Genomic DNA, 22,055 nt, shown 5'->3' with positions numbered 1-22,055 from the left:
TTTTCTCTCTCAGTTTTATATTGTTCAAACACACACAAAGTATATAAACTTTTGTATAACAAAAATTTTAATTGCTATAATTTTCTGGGACAAATATTTAACTTTCTGGAATAATTTCAAGGGTGCCAACACTTTCGGCCATTTCAAATCTGAAAAGGTCTCAAAAAATAAGTTTAGTAAATTTCCTTAAAATAAATAAATAAAAAATAGCCGCTAAACTTTTACACGTTCTAACAGCCTAACAAAGGACACATGAAAAATGACGCGGACATAAAGTAGACATGTGGTAAACGTTGTTTATTATTTGTGTAGTAGAACTATTTGATTTAAGGGTATTCACAATTAAGGTATGTATTTTTAAATTTGTCAAATTTACGATATTTTCATAAATCAGCATAAACCATACTGACCTAAATTTACCACTATCAAAATACAAAGTACAATGTGTCATAAAAAAACAAAACCACAATCGCTGGGATTTGTTGAAACATTCCAGTTACTACCATGTGAAGTGAATCTATGATTAGAAATATTTGCCTTGGACATTAAGAGGGTTAATAAAGTTCATGACCTTAGGGGTGGGCAATCAGTTTTAATCAGGTTTAATCTTTAGAAAAATCACAAGAATATAGTCTCAGCAGATTAATAAAAAAGTGAACACACTATTTTTGTTATCTATAAAGTATTTATTTTCTTTTAAGTTAAACAATTGTCAATGATGCTTTGAATTTATAAAATGAGCACACACAGGCCCCGTACAACAGACACCGTTGTATCACTATAGCCATTTAAAAGAACAGTTACCAAACTATAGCTTTGTGTAAAAAACAAAAACATGTTATTACATTATTGTTATGTCCATGATAATGAGAATGCATTACAACAGACATTCGGAGAATCTGCTCTTGGCAGTGGGGTCTGGTTTGCCGTTTCCTTATTGGACAAGGACTAGAAACGCACAAGAAAATGACTTTGGCACATGATATCATGTAAACATACCGAGACATCAAAAGAAATCATCTCTACTAGTGTATATTAATGATACAGACTTACTACAATAGAATGCTTTTGAAAGATGGAACATTCAAACTTTCTGATAGAGGTTCAGAAATTCAGGATTTAGGCGGATACAGCAAAATACTGTGGCGTGCTATCAGCCCGTAAACTGCCTACTGGGTGTAGGTTCCTGAAGATTAGAGTTTATTCAAAAAGATTAATGCCACCCACAGGTAGATCAAGAGAACCATATGTATTAAAAACAGTATGCTCAAAGTAGAAATCAAATACTAAACCTTAAAACATGTTATTCAGCTGTGTTAGTGTATCAAAACCAGAAATGTAGTGTGTCTGAGGCAGACAACATAGCTCTACGTACAAACGGAAGTTTGGGGGCTGCCTATGACGAACTGCAGGTTTTTGTTTATTTTTTGCCCCAAACAGACTTACACACTGGCCTTGTAAATCACATTCACTGGAGATTATTACAAAATTATTGGTATGGGCATCATTTACTCGTCATATCAAATATGCGTCATCAAGGAAATATATCGCTGCTAAAATGTGGATAATTTCATACCACAAAATTCTGTCAGGAGCATATAGTTCAAGGATGAACTAGTGGGAGCTGGTCATTAACGTTGCATGAATGTTGACAGAATCAACATTTGCCACTAATGGACCCAAAGGATTCAGCATGTTGGATTACAAAAATGCCCATGCTTTATATCTACTGTAAAGTAAATGCCACGTTTCTAGCAGTGGCTTACATCCTATTCATGGGGCAGTAAACATGCATGCTAGGCGTTGCTGAGCATGCAGGTTTAAATGAAAGTTGTGAGATCCAGCTTTCGAATTGAGCGAGCACAGCGATATTATGTTTATTGCAAGTAGACGCAAGAATTGACAACCACAGGTTCATTCACTAATAGTCTGTGAATGAACTTTGACCAGTTTAAGAGGTGTAACCTTAGGAGTTGTAACCGATTTCCCCAGATTCTGAGATGCAGACTTGAAACTCAATTAGAAGCAAGGCTCAGCGTCAGTTGCATTTTTTGCAATTAAAGAAGAAAAAAAAACTACCCCCTCCCTTCTCCCACCAACTATGTTCACTTAAAGTGCTTAAATCAGGCACCATATAAGAAAGTGTTAAAAATCGTCTCCCGTTACACTTCACGTTTATAGCTGGCCTGTATAAACCACAAACTCTTACTTTGTGTTGACCTAGTTAGAAAGTATGATACTAGTAACAAATAATGAATATGGCAAATGAGTACAAAAAGAGCACGATATGTACAGAAGAAAAATGGCTGCACTCATGACTGGCAATCCAGGCCACAGTACCCCAAATAAATTACTGACTCATTCTTATATATTACAGAAAATATCCTTCTAAATTATTTTCTGATTAGAAGAGGAGAGAGAGGGGGAATAAGAAAAGGTCTCATTCACAGAACGGAATTGTACCATTCAACAGACTGGTTGCTTTGTTCTTTACACTAGTTAAAAAAAAAAGTTTTTCTTTCCTAAGTTATACAGTTAATGCAAATTAAGAAAAAAAAAAAAAAAAAAAAAAAAAAAGCTTATGTTAGCACAAATGAATGCACATACATTCAAAGCTCAACTGAATAAAACATCTTCCGGCAGCAACACAACACCATAGTTTAGATCTTCTTTCACTAAAATCTAGAACGTAAAAAAAAAATGTTTTCAATGTTCAGATCGCCAGCCGAGGTTTCCTTGCCGCTCACCTATTGCATTGCTTTAGTCTTGTAATGGTTCTGGTTTGTGTCTAGGTACTCCACTCATATCCAGGGATACACACATTAAGGGAATTAAACATTGCACATACATGTTTACACTTTTTTGCATTAAAATACAGAATGGAAGGAATACAAGCAAGAGAAACCAAACAACTTTTCTTCATGGGAAGTTATTTCTTACACACACGGCTAGGTATGATGTTCCATTCCATTATCTGTTCAAGTGTATACCTCCATTCCTGCACATTCGGAAGTAGAAAGTCTGCCAGGTCATACTCTTCGAGGGCCTGAGCCTCTGTGCAACACTCAAATCATTTCTTTTTTAAAACAAAGAATTGTAGAAGGCCTTTGATTTGTTTGCTCTCTGGCCCAAATATCTCTCCATGACCCATTGTAATTCTAAAATCCAAGTCAAGATGGAATACTGAGGTATATAAATCCGCAGAATGTTTATCATATACATCTGCAATGCATTCATAAGTGATGTCCATGAAATGACGGTCAGTCCCCCCACCCTTTATCCCAATACTTAAAACTTCTACTGTTGTAAATTGAGGGAGAATTTCCACTGCTGCGATAACGAAGGACTGCAAGCTTCAACTGTTAGACCACCGGTTTTGGCATTCCGACTGTCTAAGCAAAAGTTACTTCCAACGTGTCTTAATTTGGAATTGTTTTCAATTTGCTCCCATTTCTAAAATAGGAAAAAAAACATGGAGATATGTTAGAGAATATGACAAGTAACAAGCAGCCATTTATCACTACACACTATTCTGCACGCTGTGTACGGTAGGATTGTTTTTTTTAAAACTACCTGGGATATTTTCTGTAAAGTGTAATTTCACAAATTTTTTTATTTATTATGTTCACTATATGGCAATATTGACCTGGTAATATGATTCTCCAGGTTAGCATGATTACACAGAAACCAAGTATGCAGCTGTGTGAGGGCTTTTTTTTTTTTTTTACACAATGAGATGACATTTTTACGGATACCATTTTGGGGTAGATACCATATTTTGATTGCCTCTTATTGCATTGCAGTGACACACCGTTTACATATCAGATAATTTTATTTTTAGATTTTGATAGATCAGACTTTTATGAACGCAGCGATACCGAATATATGTATTTTTTTTTAATTGCTTCATTTTTTAATGGGATATAAGGGGGTAATTGATTTGAACTTTTGTATTTTTTTTTTTCATATTTTTTTTAAACATTGTTTTCTCAATTCTTACTGTATTTGTTAGTCCCCTTAGGGGACTTGAACCTGCAATCAGCTGATCGCTTGTACTATACATCACAGCACATCAATACTGCTATGTATAGAAAAAAAAATCACGATCTCCAGGGAATACCAGCTGAACATTGGCATTCACAGGAGTGTGATATTTTAATTCTTTTATTAAAGTGTTGAAGTTTTAAGAGACCGAGTGCGATTTCCTTCTTCTTTTGGTAAGCTGATCCCCACTGTCAGATGTGATCGGTTGCAGAGCAGAACAGCACAGTTCTGTCAACTGTGTAAGGGCTACAGAGGGGTACACTCCAGATGCAACCCCTATTCAGGGTGGATGTGCAGTACCTGGCTGTGGCCACTATACCGTTGTCAGAACTGTGCCATGCAGCGCCTCAACTGATCACATCCAGGTACAGCCGACACTGGGAACAGCTGATTGGCAAGGGTGCTAGGTGGTACCACCCAAGCAATCTGATACTGCAGCCTATCCCACAGTTAGGCCATCATTATAAAAGCATCGAACAACTTATTTAACAGAATAACTATTCTGGTTTCTGAAATCCTTAAGTTGAATATACTGGAGTGGAGACAGTGTAGTTAGGGAACAGTATGGAATTTTTAAAGCATATTAGAAAATAGCTTTGATTATGGGACTAGATATATAGGTAGCTAAGAGAAAATGCTTTACCTTCGGGTGATCCCTTTAAGTCCGTGCATTTGGAACTGGCTGCTCCTGTGTTTGCTACATGTCTTGGAGTCTGGTTCTTATATTAGAGGCATTTGTGCCAAAAGAAAGTGTTTATAATTGCCAAACAAGGATGATTAAGGGCATTTAATCTGCAGATGGTAATATATTGCTTGCTCTGTACAGCAAATACGGCTGTATTGCAGTGAATAGCTAAAGTGACATTCTCCTGCGGAACCCAACAGCAGGCTGGGCTTCAGAGGGCGTCAGAGATGGCCCCCGGCTGCCATGACAACCAGGCAGCACCACATTTTAATGGTTAAACAGCACCGATCCCAAGACTGCTGTTACAGGAAGAAATGACTGTGTATCACAGCCGGCATCTCCCAGGTATAATGCAAGTTTAGTTCCTGAGCCCACTCCACAAGTGACGTACGTTTAGGTCACATCGGAAAAGGGGTTAAATATCAAGCATCTCACTATGTAAGCTGCATAATATACACAAAGTGCCACGAAGATCCAAAAAAAAAGATCTATTGCCTCACTTTCATTTTGAAGCTTTCAATACAGTAACATTTTCTGTGGTAGAGAAACATTACAGGTGATGTGCTCTTACTTGTCTGGTGTCATTTTCCCTGCAGCCCTGAAGTTTTAAGAGTGAACCTGGTGCTCGATCCACAACAGTAAGACAAAGGTCCATATGCTTCACTGATTTGTCCTTCGTTAAAGCCCATTCCTAAAATTAGAGGGGAAATGAAACGTCAATGTAAGGAAAAACCAATTTCCCGTAATACTTTTTTACTTGATTTTACCAAAATTTGCATGCAAAAGGTAAGTATGAATTTTGCCGCCATTTACAGTTTAGTCCAAAGAAAAATATGAGTAACCTTTTAAATAAATCACATAACCATTGTGCAGTGCTTTCCTATCCTGTAGGAAGAGGGAGAGCAGCGACGTTCACTATGCCAGGTCCTTCATCCAGCCAATAAAGTAGCTCCTTCATATCCACATTAAGGAGTCTTCCTGGAAAACCTCTTACATAGCGTTACACAAAGGTGGCTCCTGCCTATACAAGGTATTTATCAAGTCTAAAGTCATGAAAAAGGGAAACGTGAGGCTGACAACACATGCAACAACTACTGTTGGCCAATGGCGCGATTTTCTCACAGCTGTATCTTCAGATCTGGCACAGCATGCGTGAGCATTTCCTTTTGGAAAATATGCAGTTGCCAGAACTCTGTGGCAGAGGCTTATCTACTGCAGGTACTAAAGGTACCTTCACACATAACGATATTGTTAACGATATCGTTGCTATTTGTGACGTAGCAATGATATCGTTAATGAAATCGTTCTGTGTGACAGCGACCAACGATCAGGCCCCTGCTGGGAGATCGTTGGTCGCTGAACAAAGTCCAGAACTTTATTTCGTCGCTGGACTCCCTGGAGACATCGCTGGATCGGCGTGTGTGACACCGATCCAGCGATGTCTTCACTGGTAACCAGGGTAAACATCGGGTAACTAAGCGCAGGGCCGCGCTTAGTAACCCGATGTTTACCCTGGTTACCATGCTAAAAGTAAAAAAACAAACACTAGATACTTACCTACAGCCGTCTGTCCTCCAGCGCTGTGCTCTGCACTCCTCCTGCACTGGCTGTGAGCCGGAAAGCACAGCGGTGACGTCACCGCTCTGCTTTCCGGCTCACAGACAGTACAGGAGGAGAGCAGAGAAGCAGAGCGCAGCGCTGGAGGACAGACAGCGGTAGGTAAGTATCTAGTGTTTGTTTTTTTTTACTTTTAGCATGGTATCCAGGGTAAACATCGGGTTACTAAGCGCGGCCCTGCGCTTAGTTACTCGATGTTTACCCTGGTTACCGGCATCGTTGGTCGCTGGAGAGCGGTCTGTGTGACAGCTCTCCAGCGACCAAACAGCGACGCTGCAGCGATCCGAATCGTTGTCGGTATCGCTGCAGCGTCGCTTAATGTGAAGGGGCCTTAAGGATCAGCCATGTTGAAACCCAATATGCATTATCTCCCTTTCATTGAAAATCTACATTATTTGGTGGGACTTTTATTTTTTTTTAAATTTAAATGTTTTTAACAAATAGTCTACCGTATATAATGATTTTGGGAGTCAACCAAATAATTAAAAGTAAAATCGGTGCAACTAGTGATGAAAAGAACATAAGATGAAAGAAAACAAAATTTAATCTTTAGTGCTTTGGTGAACAAACTTCCTTCTGTGGTAGACAAAAATGTCAAGTTTAGACTCAGTCTAGAGCACCCGGCTTCCATTTTGCTGCGCCTAATTTTTGTGTTGTCATCTATATTTGAGTCAGTTGGTCTTGTTTTTCTCATTCTGAGTCTAGAACCATAAATGGTTTTGGAACAAAAAGAGTTAAACTGGGGTTGAAAGGACTTCAAGACCATTAGATACTTAAAGTGATTGGTCACTACTATACAAATCCCTTTCATAGGAACTGCCATAGATGAGCACTTTAATAAATGGTTTCCTTTCGAAAAACCTTCTATAGCATAAACTGCTGTTACAGACACACGAGGTCTGGTTGAGATTCTCCTGGCTTCCTGTGAGGGCATGTCAAAATCTCCATCAGTTTCCAATCTCTCTCTACTCATTCTATCGATGTATCTATTAATTATCTATGTATCTATCCATCTCTTTATCTGTTATCCATCTCTTTTTAACAGTTAGCTATCTATCTACCCATTATCCATGCATCCATTTTTTAGTCAAGATAAAAAGAGGACTGATCTGAGGGAGTACCAATATATAATAACATACTGCACACAAAATAATATTCAGAAAGAGAAACAGTAATTTCTGGGACTGAAATTCTCAGAGCGCATTACCGTAGATTAAAAAAAACAAAAACAAGACTGAATTATTATGCCAATTTTTTCCATTTTTCACCTAGTAAAACAGATGACAATTAAAATCAGATTTTGTATTCTGTATTTTTTTGCGGGATTCTTTCATGTATCTATTAGTAATGAAAAAATATATATAACAAAAGCCTTCCAATGTACATTCTGGCCAGTACAGCAGACATAAGCAGCTGATTTTTCCTGTTTTCTACACAACGCTTGTCAGCTTGAGGGTATGTGCACACAATGCGGATTTTGCAGCAGTTTCCCATGAGTTTACAGTACAATGTAAACCTATGGGAAACAAAAACCGCTGTGCCCATGCTGCGGAAAAAACGCGCGTAAACGCAGCGTTTTATTTTCCGCAGCATGTCAATTCTTTGTGCGGAATCCGCAGCATTTTTACATCTGCTCCAATAGAAAACTGCAGATGTAAAACCGCAGCGGAATCCGCAATAGAAAACGCGATAAATCCGCAGGAAAAACCGCAGCGGTTTTGCACTGCGGATTTATCAAATCCGCTGTGGAAAAATCCGCAGAGGAGCTCTATACGTGTGCACATACCCTTAGGGTACTTTCACACATCAGGTTTTTCGCCGCATGCCGATTCCGGCGTCGCGCCGCAGCACCAGATCCGGCTTATTTTGTGCAAACCGGATGGGACGGATCCGGTTTTCTGCCGGATCCGATGCCCGAATCTGGCGAGAAACCAGATCCGCCCCTTCTGTTTTGTCTGGTTTTCCATCTGGTTTTTGATGGATCCGGTTTTTAAAAACGCCCCCTGACAGGCAAAAAATGTGATTGGCCCCCATACAGAGCAAGATGGATGGCATTATTACAAAGATTCTGCAGAACTACGTGGATTTCATTGTGGAGGCGAATAGATTGAAAACAATTGTTCTTGAGAAGGAGCGAGAGAGACAGCGCATCATGCGTCTGTGGCGATGACGTCGTTTGTGGTTCCACCCCATCACGGCAGAGAATGACGTGGGGAGTCTTTTCTACTTTATACATGAAGCAACGAGGAGATCCAGAGAAGTTTTTCAGCTATGTGCGGATGAAAGCGGAGAACTCTGATGGATTGGTGCACCGAATTGAACATATTATAAGAAGGAGTGATACATATTGCAGATTCTCTATTACCCCGGCTGAGCGTCTGATGGTCACTCTTCGGTAAGCAGTCTTTTTTTATGTACTCTTGTAGCGCACTTTCATTGATTGATATTTTGAATTTGAAGTAATTTCTGCCTTGCTTTTGATCACAGATTCCAAGCTACTGGAGAATCCCTTTCGTCACTAAATTTCAAGTTCAGACAGGGAATTTCAACCATCTCTGGAATTGTAAAGTACACTTGCCGTGCACTGTGGGACTCTTTGCACGATGATTTTATTCCACATCCCAAAATGCAGACTTGGTTGGAAGTAGCAGACAGATTCCAGGAAGTCTGTCAGTTTCCCAATTGTTTGGGCGCGATGGATGGGAAACATATCCGTATCGTGAAACCGGCTGGTCCTGGATCAGAGTATTTCAACTATAAAAAGTACTTTTCCATTGTGCTGATGGCCATCGCTGATGCGGATTACAAATTTGTAGCGGTGGATATTGGGGCGTATGGCCGCTCAAATGATTCACAAGTTTTCAAACTGTCTGCAATGGGGCGGCATTTGTAAAACCTTTCAATTTCCCCCAGCCACCCCCTTCCCCAAAGCCAATGCCTCAAACAAACCTCGGAGCCACCAACGCCTTTTGTTTGTGTTGGGGATGAAGCCTTCCAGCTTTCAGAACATCTTTTGAAACCCTACTCCAGTCGTGGTTTAACCCAAACAAAAAGAATTTTTAACTACCGACTCACACATGCACGGAGAATGGTGGAGTGTACGTTTGGGATCTTAACCGCCAAATGGAGAGTTCTACTGACATCTATTAACTTGAAGACAGACACTGTGGATGAGGTAGTGAAAGTGTGTGTTGTCCTGCACAATTATGTTATATCCAAGGAACAGCTTTCCATTGAAGACCACTCTGAAGAAACCACCTTGGCTGATTGTAGCAACATAACGTATAGAAGTTCTGCAACTGTTTCCAGAATTCGGGATCAATTTGCAGCATACTTTATTTCACCCGAAGGAAGAATACACTGGCAGGATGAGAGAGTTTGAACAATTTGACTTCAACCTAGTAACAAGTTTTTTACCTTTTACCCAAGTTGTGTACCTGTTTGGATAGTACCCAAAGTATTTAACCTTTTAACCAAGTTGTGTACCTGTTTGATTTTAGCTTTTACCAAAGTTGTGTAGCTGTTTGGGTAGTACCCAAAGTATTTAACCTTTTACCCAAGTTGTGTACCTGTTTGATTTTACCTTTTACCAAAGTTTTGTAGCTGTTTGGGTAGTACCCAAAGTATTTAACCTTTTACCCAAGTTGTGTACCTGTTTGATTTTACCTTTTACCAAAGTTGTGTACCTGTTTGGGTAGTACCCAAAGTATTTAACCTCTAACCAAGAAACCTTGTTTTGCCCAAGGGTTATCTATACCTTATAAATAAAATACAATTTTGCTGTAAACAACACAATTTTATTAAAAAATTTTTTTAACACAACATAAAAAAAACGGAAAAAACTAAAGGTTGGAATAAGTCGGGGTGGAGATAGTGCTGGAGGGGCTGTCAGATAGGGACACTTCGACAGTGGGAGTGTGGAGAGAGGAATGTGTTGGTGGTGGGGAAGGATCAATAGGTAGTAATGAAGGGGTGGAGAAGGCAATTGAGCGGTAGGACACGAAAGTGGGATTGGGGTTAGGAATTTGGTAGGATGGAGGGGTGTAGGTGATGTTTTGGGAGGATTGGGAGGCAGAAGCAATGATGGGTGGAGAAGAGGGTTGGCAAGGAGGTGAAAGAGGCTGTTGGTAGCGGACAGGGAGAGGAGGCACGGATGAAGTAGATGGGAAGTGGTATGGTTCGGGATCATCATATTGGTCAGAATGGTGGGAAGGGGCACGGGCAGGACGCTGGTAGTCTGGCTGGTGGGATGGAGCACGGGCACGATGTGGGTGATGGTGAGGTTGGTGGGATGAGGCATGGGGAGGTTGGCGGTACGGGTCAGGAGGATGGTAGTGGCTGTAGTGATGGACAGTGGAGGAAGAGGGGGCATGTGCAGCATGGGTGGCAAGAGCCTCAGCTTTTGAGGCAATGAGCGCTAGAGTTGACTGGCAGGATTCTATTACTTGCATCTGATAGCGTTTCCATTTGCTTGAGTACCGACTGGAAAAAAAGTGTTGTTCGGTGACTGTCTTGCCTCTGAATGCATCGATAACAGAAGTGTATGCAACTCGAGTATACTTTTATTTATTAAATTGAAACTTGCAGCCATTTGCTCGGACAAAACTTTGAGACAGTTCTGAAAGGATGCGTTCCGGTGTAAGAACTCGGGCGGATAGTTCTGTACCTGACCCCTCTGCCGCTGTCGCCCCGAAGCTACAGGTGTACTAGAGGTGGCAGCAGCAGAGAGGTGGGGTACAGGAAACACTATATCCTCACCAGCAGATACATGCAATGGAACCAGCCAGGATGCTCCAGCGCTCGGAGATGGGACAGAGGGATCCGATGTGTGGGAAGGCTGCGAAAGTGCAGAGTGGGAAGGTGCAGAGGGGCCGGGACTGTCGAACTGTCCCTCGGTTGCGGCCTCCTGAGGGATCACCCCAGAAGGGTTCAATTCTGCTGCAGGCTCCCGAGTGCTCCCGACAGTGCTGTGGAACAAAAGAGAAAAACAAACAATTAATACACTGATATTGCATGGCCCTGGCTGAAAGAGCAAAAGAGGTTTACACATGTTAAACATTGGTTATTACAAATGGTGGGTAATATTTACCTTCGAGTCACCATCGTTGTCCTGAGGAACGACAGGGCTTTGGCATACTTGTATCTGCTCCTGCGTCCTCCAGAACCACTCGGGGCCCGCATTTCTTTGTTGAACTCCTTCTTAAAGTGATCACTGATCGACCGCCACCATTTCACAATCCTCTCACCTGTTAAAAAAGGAGAAACACAAATTGGTTAGAAACAATACTTAGAATGCATCAAGAAAACTGAACTGAGTATACTTACGTTCTTGATTCTGGGCCCAAACATCGAGGTCCTCCCACTTCTCTATAAGCTGTTGGCAGACTTGCTCCGAGAGTCGACGGGTCACGATGATATCAGCATGGCGGTGGTCACTTATGTTCCACAGCGGCTCTCTGTCTCGGATCAGATCGATGAGGAGGTCAATATCGAGTCTGACCTCCTCACCGTCCGAATCTGGAGCACGCTGTGTAGCTTGTTATAAAAAATGGCAAATAAATATAATTAGATTCAAAAGAGAAAAAATACCAAAAAAAAAAAAAGATGCTTACACGATGACGGCCGCCCTGACTCTGACGCCGACGACCCTGGGAGCCACTGGGAGGACCTCTGGATCGAGCACCAGAATCCGAACTCTAGAAGAAAAATAACGTAAAAATTATGTGCTTGTATGTAGCCTTTTAATGTGTTGTGTGTCGTATGATATCTATAATGATCATTTTGTATGTGTTGTGTGATGTCTGAAATGGGCAGTTTGGATGTGTAGTGTGCTGCGATCTTTCTGTAAGTATCTTGTGTTGTTATGTGTTGGGTGTAGTGTGAGGTTGTGGTTCTGCGATAAATGAAAGAAACAAACCCATTGTGATCCCGCTCCAGATCTTTCTCCACCCCTTCGCTCTTCTTCTGGGAACCACCTCTTGTGCTGCGGCAGCAGCTTCCTACAAAAAAGAAAGATGGCTAAATACATTAAGATATAAACACACACACACACACACACATAGAGGGAGAGCGCGAGAGCAAAATTAAAAGCATATATATTTACCTCAGTGTGCTGCCGACGGGAGGGAGGGCTCCCAGAAGAAGACATGACATGGCTCCGCTCTGGCAGGCTTGGCTCCGCTCTCTGGCAGGCTTGGCGCCGCTCTCTGGCAGGCTTGGCGCCGCTCTCTGGCAGGCTTGGCGCCGCTCTCTGTCTGGCTCTTTTGGCAGGGTCTGCAAGATTCTTGGCAGGGTGTGGTCTCTCTGGCTGGCAGTATGGCTGGAAATGAGTGAGGGCCTCAATGGCATTGCTTTATATATGTGTCCTGGGGGCAGGCCAATAACTTCTGAGCATGCTCAGTTTAAAAAGCAAGATCAGGCCGCCGGATCCGTCTTTTCCCGGATCCGTCGCAATACGGCGTCCATAGACATGCATTGTAGCAAAAAGCCGGAAGAGTCGGATCCGGCCCTTCCGGCTTTATCGCCGCAGACAAAAAATGTTACAGTTGACGTTTTTTACAGATAGATACCGCAAAATTATGCAGAAACGCAGAAAGTCAATGGAGAAAAACCGGTTCCGGTTTTTCTCTAAAGAGCCGAAAACAGCCGGAATTAAACCTGATGTGTGAAAGTAGCCTTACTCGAAACCAAAAGAGCATAGCCCCACAAAATGGACCCCTCTCCAGCCTCTCCCTTTATTAATTGTATTTAAGATATTCATATAATGAGGTGAAGGTTAAAGAGAATCCCAATATTTCTAGTTTATAGCTTGCTGAGTAGCAAGCTATAAACCTTATCTCCCTATATTAAGATAGCACCTGCGGTAACACCAAAAGATAGTAGGCAAATATTGAGAATGTACATTTTTAAGTGTGCAGCACATATCCCCCTCCCCCCGTGCTGGACAATAACACAGACCCTCTGACTGAGCACTCCACCCATCAGCCTATGGCGGTTTTAATCACAGCTCGATCCTGCCTACCCAAATAATTGTAAGCTTTCAGCCCAGGAGAGGTATCATATTAGATTGGGGTCCCAGGAAAGAAGCTTGCCTTGTCATTGGCTGTTGGACCCACATTAATTGGCCAGTTGATGCACTTCGTATCTTCATTTCATCTTTTTTTTTTCTAGAGCAGCAATGCAATTCCAACGTCATATTCCATGTTTGCATACTGTAGCGGTACAGAGTGCAACTTTGTTAGTTACATATGGAAGTGGCTCTCTTAGCTTGTACCTGTTCACACAGGCTTTCTGACTGAGCACTCCACCCCGCAGCCTATGGTGGTTTTAACCACAGCTCGATCCTACCTACCCATATAATTGTAGGCCATCAGGAAGAATAGGTTCCCATATGCCTGTCGGGCAGACATGGATTGGTCAAGTTATGCTCCAAGTATCTTGACTTTATACCCCTCACAGGCCAACTGACCGACAATAGTGTGTTAGGCTATGTGCACACGTAGGTTCAGGTCCCTGCGGGTTCTCCCGCAGCGGATTTGATAAATCTGCAGGGCAAAACCACTGCGGTTATCCCTGCAGATTTATCACGTTTTGTCTTGCAGTTTCCGCTGCGGGTTACTCCTGCACCAGTTTTACTATTGATGCTGCATATGCAGCATCAATAGTAATGTTAAAAATAAAAAAAAAATGGTTATGCTCACCCTCTGATGTCCCGATCTCCTCGGTGCTGCAGGCGGCGGTCCGGTTCCAAAGATGCTGTGCGAGAAGGACCTTCGTGACGTCACGGTCATGTGACTGCGACATCATCGCAGGCCCTGCTCGCATAGCAAACCTGAGACCGGACGGCCGCGTGCAGCGCTGAGAGGTGAGTATATCATTTTTTTTTTATTTTAATTCTTTTTTTTTTTTACCACAATTATGGTTCCCAGGGCCTGGAGGAGAGTCTCCTCTCCTCCACCCCGGGTAGCAACCGCACATTATCCGCTTACTTCCCGCATGGTGGGCATAGCCCCACGCGGGAAGTAAGCGGATCAATGCATTTCTATGTGTGCAGAATCACTGCGATTCTGCACAAAGAAGTGACATGCAGCGGGTTGTAAACCGCTACGTTTCTGAGTGGTTTTTCCTGCAGCATGTGCACAGCGGTTTGCGGTTTCCAATTGGTTTACATGTTTACTGTAAACTGCTGCGGACCCGCAGCATCAAAATCGCTGCGGTTCTGCGGTAAAAACTGCAACGTGTGCACATAGCCTTAGTGTGTGTGTGTATAGCTCTGGCAAAAAATAAGAGACCACTGCAACATTTTCAGTTTGCCCGATTTACACTATATAGAGTAAAATGTAGATTGTTCTTTAATTCTATAAACTACTGACAACATGTCTCCGAAGTTCCAAATAATTAATTTTGTATGTATTTTCTGAAAATAAACTCGTTTTGTCATGGTTAAAAGTAATTTTTTCATTCCTATTACGTTTGGGATATTACTAGCACTTGTTTTGCCATCCAGCTTGTCCTATTGCAAGAGGATTATAAACACCACAGCAGTGCTTTAAGGGTATGTGCACACGTATTCTGGAGGACTGCGGATTTTTCCGCAGCGGATTTGAAAAAAATGCAGTTCAAAACCGCTGCAGTTTTTACTGTGGATTTATCGCGGTTTCTATTGCGGTTTCTGCTGCGGGTTTACACCTGCAGTTTTATATTGGAGCAGGTGTAAAACCGCAGCGGAATCCACACAAAGAAGTGACATGCTGCGTTTCCGCGCGTTTTTTTCCGCAGCATGTGCACTGCGGTTTTCATTTCCCATAGGTTTACATTATACTGTAAACTCATGGGAAACCGCTGCGGAAACGCTGCGGATCCGCAGCAAGTGCACATACCCTTATACTTTCCTTTGTTAAATAAGATTTGGTTCGGGTGATCACCTAATCAGAAGCACATTCAGTAGAAGGAGGTGTACTCTGGATGGAATTCAACTGACACTTAAATGGAATGGCTGTCAGACATGTAGAGAAGCGGATTTTTATAAAACTGTGCAGTGGTCTCTTATGTTTTGCCAGAGCTGTATGTATGTATGCATTTTATTTAAAAATATTTGCTATTGTGACAGATTTCTCTATTACACTCATTTGGGTCTTATTGATTTCTGCATATTACGATTTGTGTACATAAAGTCATACAATATGTAATGAGTAACGCATTATAAAAGTCACATCCTTTATACATTTAAGGCATATCACAGAATTGACCCAACTGAAAATCACACTGGAATGGTCACCTTTCCACCTACCTGGTTGCCCCCAGCGTTATGGCATTCATAAACACCGACGACTCCATCTGCAAAGTGGCCAAGTGTATCCAAGCAGTTTGATCCTTGCTGTAAAGCTCCAAATGCAATATCTTGATGGTCAGGAACTCTGGAGAAAAAAATATACTTTATAAAGAGTTTTAAAATTACAATTATTAGTACCTATAGAAACAAAGAACCACCTACTGGAGTGCAAATGTAGGTACATATCCATTTCAGGCACAAGGGATTTGTGATTTATTGAAGTCACTTTTATTTCTTTGTTTTGTGGTATTCACTGACATTTTTTTGCACCAAATTCTTCAAAGTAGAGAATGCAGTTTATGAATTTGGTGCAAAAGCAAAAAATGCTGTTTTGTTTTTAATCAGTTTATGTGACTTTCAGAGCCATAAGTTGCAAATCCTTTTATGAGTGACAAAAATGCGGCAAATTGAAAACTCCTCCAGAAATTTTCTTCAGGGTGAAAGAATTGGAATACGATGTACCAAAGAAATGTGACACTTGGTGAAAGTTGCAATCAATGAATCTGTCTAAAACATCTCGATAAGCAAAGGTGTAGAGGAAAAATAATAATAATAATAATCTTTATTTTTTTTATAGCGCTAACATATTCCACAGCGCTTTACAGTTTGTCCACATTATTATCGCTCTCCCTGATGGGGCTAACAATCTAGAACCCATATCAGTAAGTCTTTGGAATGTGGGAGAAAATCGGAGAACCCGGAGGAAACCCACACAAACACGGGGAGAACATACAAACTCCTTGCAGTTGTCCTTGGTAACAATAATAATATAAAAAAAACAACTTAAAAAGTGATCCAAAACGTAGAGAATAATGCAGAAAAACTAAAGCTATTAAAATGGAATAACTTACTCAAGAAAACTGGAGAAACAACAACAATGATGATGATGAATAGAGGCAATGGTGTATAACGGAAACTACATGCAATACCCTACCGTGAAAAGATCCCACAAAAATATACCATAAATCAGATATACATTAAAATGTTAAGGCTACAATAGTATGTATTTATTTTACTCACTTATATAGCGCCATTAATTCCACAGCACTTTACAGACATTATCAGCAATTTATGTGTGCATATATGTGTGTACAATTGTATTGTTACAGATGCATAGAAACTTTCATTGTGATCCTCTATGGGGACAGTGTTGATAATGTCTGTAAAAAAAATAAATACACGTACACACATACATACACGCCATAGAGAGAGACAGAGAAACACACACAAACTACTAAAAAACATAAGCGAGGTGGTAGGGGCGATAAGCAGAAAGAAATTTGACCCTGGGTATGTCCCTATTCCACCCCTGCCATACCGAGGAGTTGTGACACTTAAATAACCATTTGACATCCTTCTTAAGGCATTGTTTTTGAGTTTTGCCATTTTCTATAAAGGGTTAGCATTTGTACAGAGAGAAGTTATATAGAATTTTGTTTTCATGTGTTTTAGTGTGTTGACCCCTTAAGGGTATGTGTAAGGTGGGTTCGCTCAGAAACCTGTCTAAAAAAAAAAACGCTTAAAAAAATGCTAAAAAGAACAAACGCATGTATTGCAACGTAAATTCAAGCAATGTTGCTTTATGACAAAAGACTCTTGAATGTCCTAAAAAACTTTTTTTTCTGGCACAAAGTGGGTATGCCGAAGTCTAAGACTCCATGTGCACACAGTCTAAGAAGGCAGCTTATTTCAGGTATAAGAAGGCAGCACTGTTTTCTGGCTATTTCCTCACTGCATTTTCTTTCACAGAAGCTGCTGTATGAGGTTTTTGTAATTTTGCAGTACAAAAAAACAAAACAAACAAAACTTTAAACACCTAGGCGGTCTACAGTTAATGTGCACTAAAGTTCTAATATATCAAAACAAAGTAAGCTTCTTGCATGAGATGGTGCAGCAGCCAGCTGTCAATGTCAAACACAACCGGACTTCCCAGAGAATGGCAGTGCTTCCTCCTACAAACCAGCAGTCATATACAGTGGGTATGGAAAGTATTCAGACCCCTTTAAATTTTTCACTTTTTGTTTTGTTGCAGCCATTTGGTAATTTCAAAAAAGTTAATTTTTTTCTCATTAATGTACACTCTGCACCCCTTCTGAAAAAAACAGAAATGTAGTAATTTTTGAAAATGTAATAACAAGAAAATCTCAATTATCACATGATCATAAGTATTCAGACCCTTTGCTCAGACACTCATATTTAAGTCACATGCTGTCCATTTCTTGTGATCCTCCTTGAGATGGTTCTACTCCTACATTGGAGTCCAGCTGTGTTTAATTAAACTGATAGGACTTGATTTGGAAAAGCACACACCTGTCTATATAAGACCTCATAGCTCACAGTGCATGTCAGACCAAATGAGAATCAAGAGATCAAAGGAACTGGCCAAGGAGCTCAGAGACAGAATTGCGGCAAGGCTCAGGTCTGGCCAAGGTTAAAACAGAATTTCTGCAGTACTCAAGGTTCCTAAGAACACAGTGGCCTCCATAATCCTTAAATGGAAGAAGTTTGGGACCACCAGAAGTCTTCCTAGACCTGGCCATCCACCCAAACTGAGCAATCGTGGGAGAAGAGTCTTGGTGAGAGAGGTAAAGAAGAACCCCAAGATCACTGTGGCTGAGCTCCAGAGATGCAGTAGGGAGATGGGAGAATTTTCCACAAAGTCAGCTATCACTGCAGCCCTCCACCAGTCGGGCCTTTATGGTAGAGTGGTCCAAAAGAAGCCTCTCCTCAGTGCAAGACATATGAAAGAACACAGAGTTTGCTAAAAAAAAACACATGAAGGACTCCCAGACTTTGACAAATAAGATTCTCTAGTCTGATGAGGCGAAGATAGACGTTTTTTGGTGATAATTCTAAGCAGGGGCTGGCTGGCACTTTTCAGCCAGGGGGGCAATCACAAGGCAGTGGCCCTCGAGTTGCGGTTGCCCACCTTTACCCTGCTTATCTCTGCCCACTGCATTAAACCAGCAGAGATAACAGGGTTTAAAAACAGGCTGGTACATAGATATGGGAACAGAATGGAACTTGCTGCATAGATATGGGAGCAGAAGGAAGCCAACAATATACATAGACACTGTAACAGAAGCAAGCTGCCTACATAGACACGAGAACAAAACCAAGATTACTATGTAGATTAGGGAACTGAAAGCTTACTACAGAGATATGGAAGCAAAACTGAGCTTACCACAGAGATACGGAAGCAGAACCAAACTTACTACAGAGATAAGGCAGCTGAACCAAGCTTCCTGCCTACATAGATACTGTAACAGAAGCAAGCTGACTACATAGACACGAGAACAAAACCAAGATTACTATATAGATTAGGGAACTGAAAGCTTACTACAGAGATATGGAAGCAAAACTGAGCTTACCACAGAGATACGGAAGCAGAACCAAACTTACTACAGAGATAAGGCAGCTGAACCAAGCTTCCTGCCTACATAGAAACTGTAACAGAAGCAAGCTGACTACATAGACACGAGAACGGAACCAAGAGTACTACACAGATAAGGTAACTGAAATGAGCTTACTACGGAAATATGGAAGCAGAACGGAGTTTACTACAAAGATATGGGAGGAGAACCGTGCTTGCAATCGAGATAAGGGAGCAGAATCGAGCTTACTACATAGATAAGGGAGCAGAACTGAGCTTACTATAGAGATATAGGAACAGAACCAAGCTTACGGCATACATATGGCACCAGAATCTATATTACTACATCGATACAGTACCAGAACCAAGCTTACTGTTTCGATATGGTACCATAACGGAGCTCACTTACAAACATACATACAACTCCAAAAACACAGACATGTAAACACACAGTATGGCAGGGGCATTGCAAGGGTCCTAAAAGATCAGGGACCTAAGCTCCAAAGCGCTTGTCTCCCCATATTAACCCCCTATAGCCATTTAAACTAGCATCTACACATATATAATTACAGAATATCACTGTTGTTAACCAAAAACAGACAATGCAAAGACCAATATTATCAAAATTACTACAATAAAAGGCCAAAACAATACAGCGACACAATGTCCACCACTACACAGCGATTACGTAACATAATATGACCATTACCTCTAAATAACAAAACACTCTATGCAAAGAACAATGATACCACCATACACCTTCTACTACATAATGACTGAAACACACTAAGCTGGCACGAAGATTACAAGGGGGTGGCACGAAGATCACAGGGGGGCACAGAAATCACAGGAGGGCACATAGCTGGAGAGCACAGAGATCACAGAGGGGCACATAGTTGGGGGGCACATAGCTGGAGGGGACAGAGATCAAAGGGGGCACAGAGATCACATGGGAGCAAATATCACAGGGGGTTACATAGCAAGGGGATACAGGACAGGAGTACGTGAGAGCATTGGGCGCTAACCCCGCCCACCCCAGCGCTAACCCTGTAATGAACGCTGCGTGCACTTTGGGGTTAAAGGGTCGGCAGCTGGCAGGATAGGGCTGTCGCCCAAGCATTGTGGCCTCCGGGGACTTGCCCGCGGGTCGCATGAAAACTTTTGCTATGCGCGGCCATCCCTGTACAGCTGCTGGGGGGGAGCATTTGCCTCCCTGCCACCTGGCCCAGCCCGCCACTGATTCAAAAGGGTACGTGAGGAGAAAACCAGGCACTGAACATCACCTGCCCAATACAATGCCAACAATGAAACATGGTGGTGGCAGCATCATGCTATGGGGGTGTTTTTCAGCTGCAGTGACAGGACGACTGGTTGTCATTGAAGGAAACAAGAATGAGGCCAAGTACAAAGATATCCTGGATGAAAACCTTTTCCAGAGTGCTCTGGACCTCAGACTTGGCCGAAGGTTTACCTTCCAACAAGACAATGACCCTAAGCACACAGCTAAAGTAACAAAGAAGTGGCTTCAGAACAACTCTGTGACCATTCTTGACTCCCCCAGCCAGAGCCCTGACCTAAACCAATTGAGCATCTCTGGAGAGACCTGAAAAAGGCTGTCCACCAATGTTCACCATCCAATCAGACAGAACTGGAGAGGATCTGCAAGAAAGAATGGCAGAGGATCCCCAAATCCAAGACTCATGACTGTACTAGCTCAAAAGGGGGCTTCTACTCCATACTGAGCAAAGGGTCGGAATACTTATGACCATGTGTTATTTCAGTTTTTCTTTTTTAATTTGCAAAAATTACTACATTTCTGCTTTTTTTCAGTCAAGATGGGGTGCAGAGTGTATATTAATGAGAAAACAAATGAACCTTTTTGAATTTACCAAATGGCTACAATGACACAAGGAGTGAAAAATTTAAAGGGGTCTGAATACTTTCCGTACCCACTGTAATTGCTAGATGTAGGGTTAGAGCAGGACTTGCTGCTATGCTGGCAGTGGTCTGAATCTCCATTGTAACGGGTCTCCTGATCAAAGCCTGACTGCTTCATAAAAACATATGAAGCCATCAAACTATTCGTGAGAGCTGCAACCAGTCCATGCTCAGATCTAACGACATGGATGTTTGAATGAGCCCTTAAAATATTTTTGTTTTAAAGGTCTTAAAGTGTGTTTTGTATAGGCCAAGTGAAAACAGGCATGGTAATATTTCAACATTATTGTTTTTATAATCTGCATTACTTCTACTGGTTTTCATGGAGTAAACAAAATAAAAAAAGCTACTATTAACCCAACATTAAAAATGTCACCTTAGCTCTGGATAAACATTTTCCAAATACCACTTAAAAGGTTTGCAGCCCAGTTTTTTCTTCAACTCTGTACGGCTCTGAATACTGGAAACAAGAAACAGAAAGATGTTAGGTGAACAGAAAGCTAAACCACCAGTCTTCTTATTAAAAATCAGAAGTTTTTTTTTTTTATCAAACAGGAGATATACTATCCAGTAACTTCCGATTCAGGTGAACTTGCAGCACTATGTCTATATATGTCTCAGGCTCCTCCTCCTACATAGAACTGTTTAGGCACCAAATGCCATCTCCTATCTCAGTATTCTGCATTCACTGAAGACACATTTTGGCTGTGAATTGAGAATATTGAGAATAAAAGATCAGTCCAGGAGGAGAAAGAAGCAGAACATATCAAAGTGACATGTATTCATGTGCACTATTCGTTTATGGAACAAAAAACACAACATTTAAAACGACAGTTACCTTTTTAAGGCTATGGACACTGTTGCACAGATTTATTATTTTAATTGTTCATGTCCTTCCTAAATGTAGTTTAGTAACTAGTCACCATTAAAATTTATCTACCATATTTGCTGCTTGTAGTGTTGATAAGGCTTTAATCTAACGTAGAGCTCCTGTTCCAGCTCTCGGCTCCCCCAACTCCCTACAGTGATTTAGAACGCAGCAGTACTGAGTGGTTTTGCACACAAAT

At 41.4% G+C, this 22,055-nt stretch overlaps 1 protein-coding gene across 1 annotated transcript in view; it reads right to left on the bottom strand.

Annotated features, from left to right (window-relative positions):
- Window positions 1-578: 578 nt before the first annotated feature.
- GALNT2 (polypeptide N-acetylgalactosaminyltransferase 2) overlaps window positions 579-22,055 on the bottom strand; it is a 156,571-nt gene continuing 135,094 nt past the window's right edge. The window contains exons 13-16 of the mRNA XM_069769270.1: window positions 21,365-21,448; window positions 15,636-15,762; window positions 5,301-5,420; window positions 579-3,453 (exon numbers count right to left, since the gene is read on the bottom strand). Coding sequence (XP_069625371.1) covers window positions 3,298-3,453; window positions 5,301-5,420; window positions 15,636-15,762; window positions 21,365-21,448 — 487 coding nt within the window. The 3' untranslated portion in view covers window positions 579-3,297. The remainder of the gene's footprint in view (window positions 3,454-5,300; window positions 5,421-15,635; window positions 15,763-21,364; window positions 21,449-22,055) is intronic.

The sequence above is a fragment of the Ranitomeya imitator genome, chromosome 5, assembly GCF_032444005.1.
Source record: "Ranitomeya imitator isolate aRanImi1 chromosome 5, aRanImi1.pri, whole genome shotgun sequence".
NCBI lineage: Eukaryota > Metazoa > Chordata > Amphibia > Anura > Dendrobatidae > Ranitomeya > Ranitomeya imitator.
This window is presented reverse-complemented; position numbering and strand designations above follow the sequence as displayed.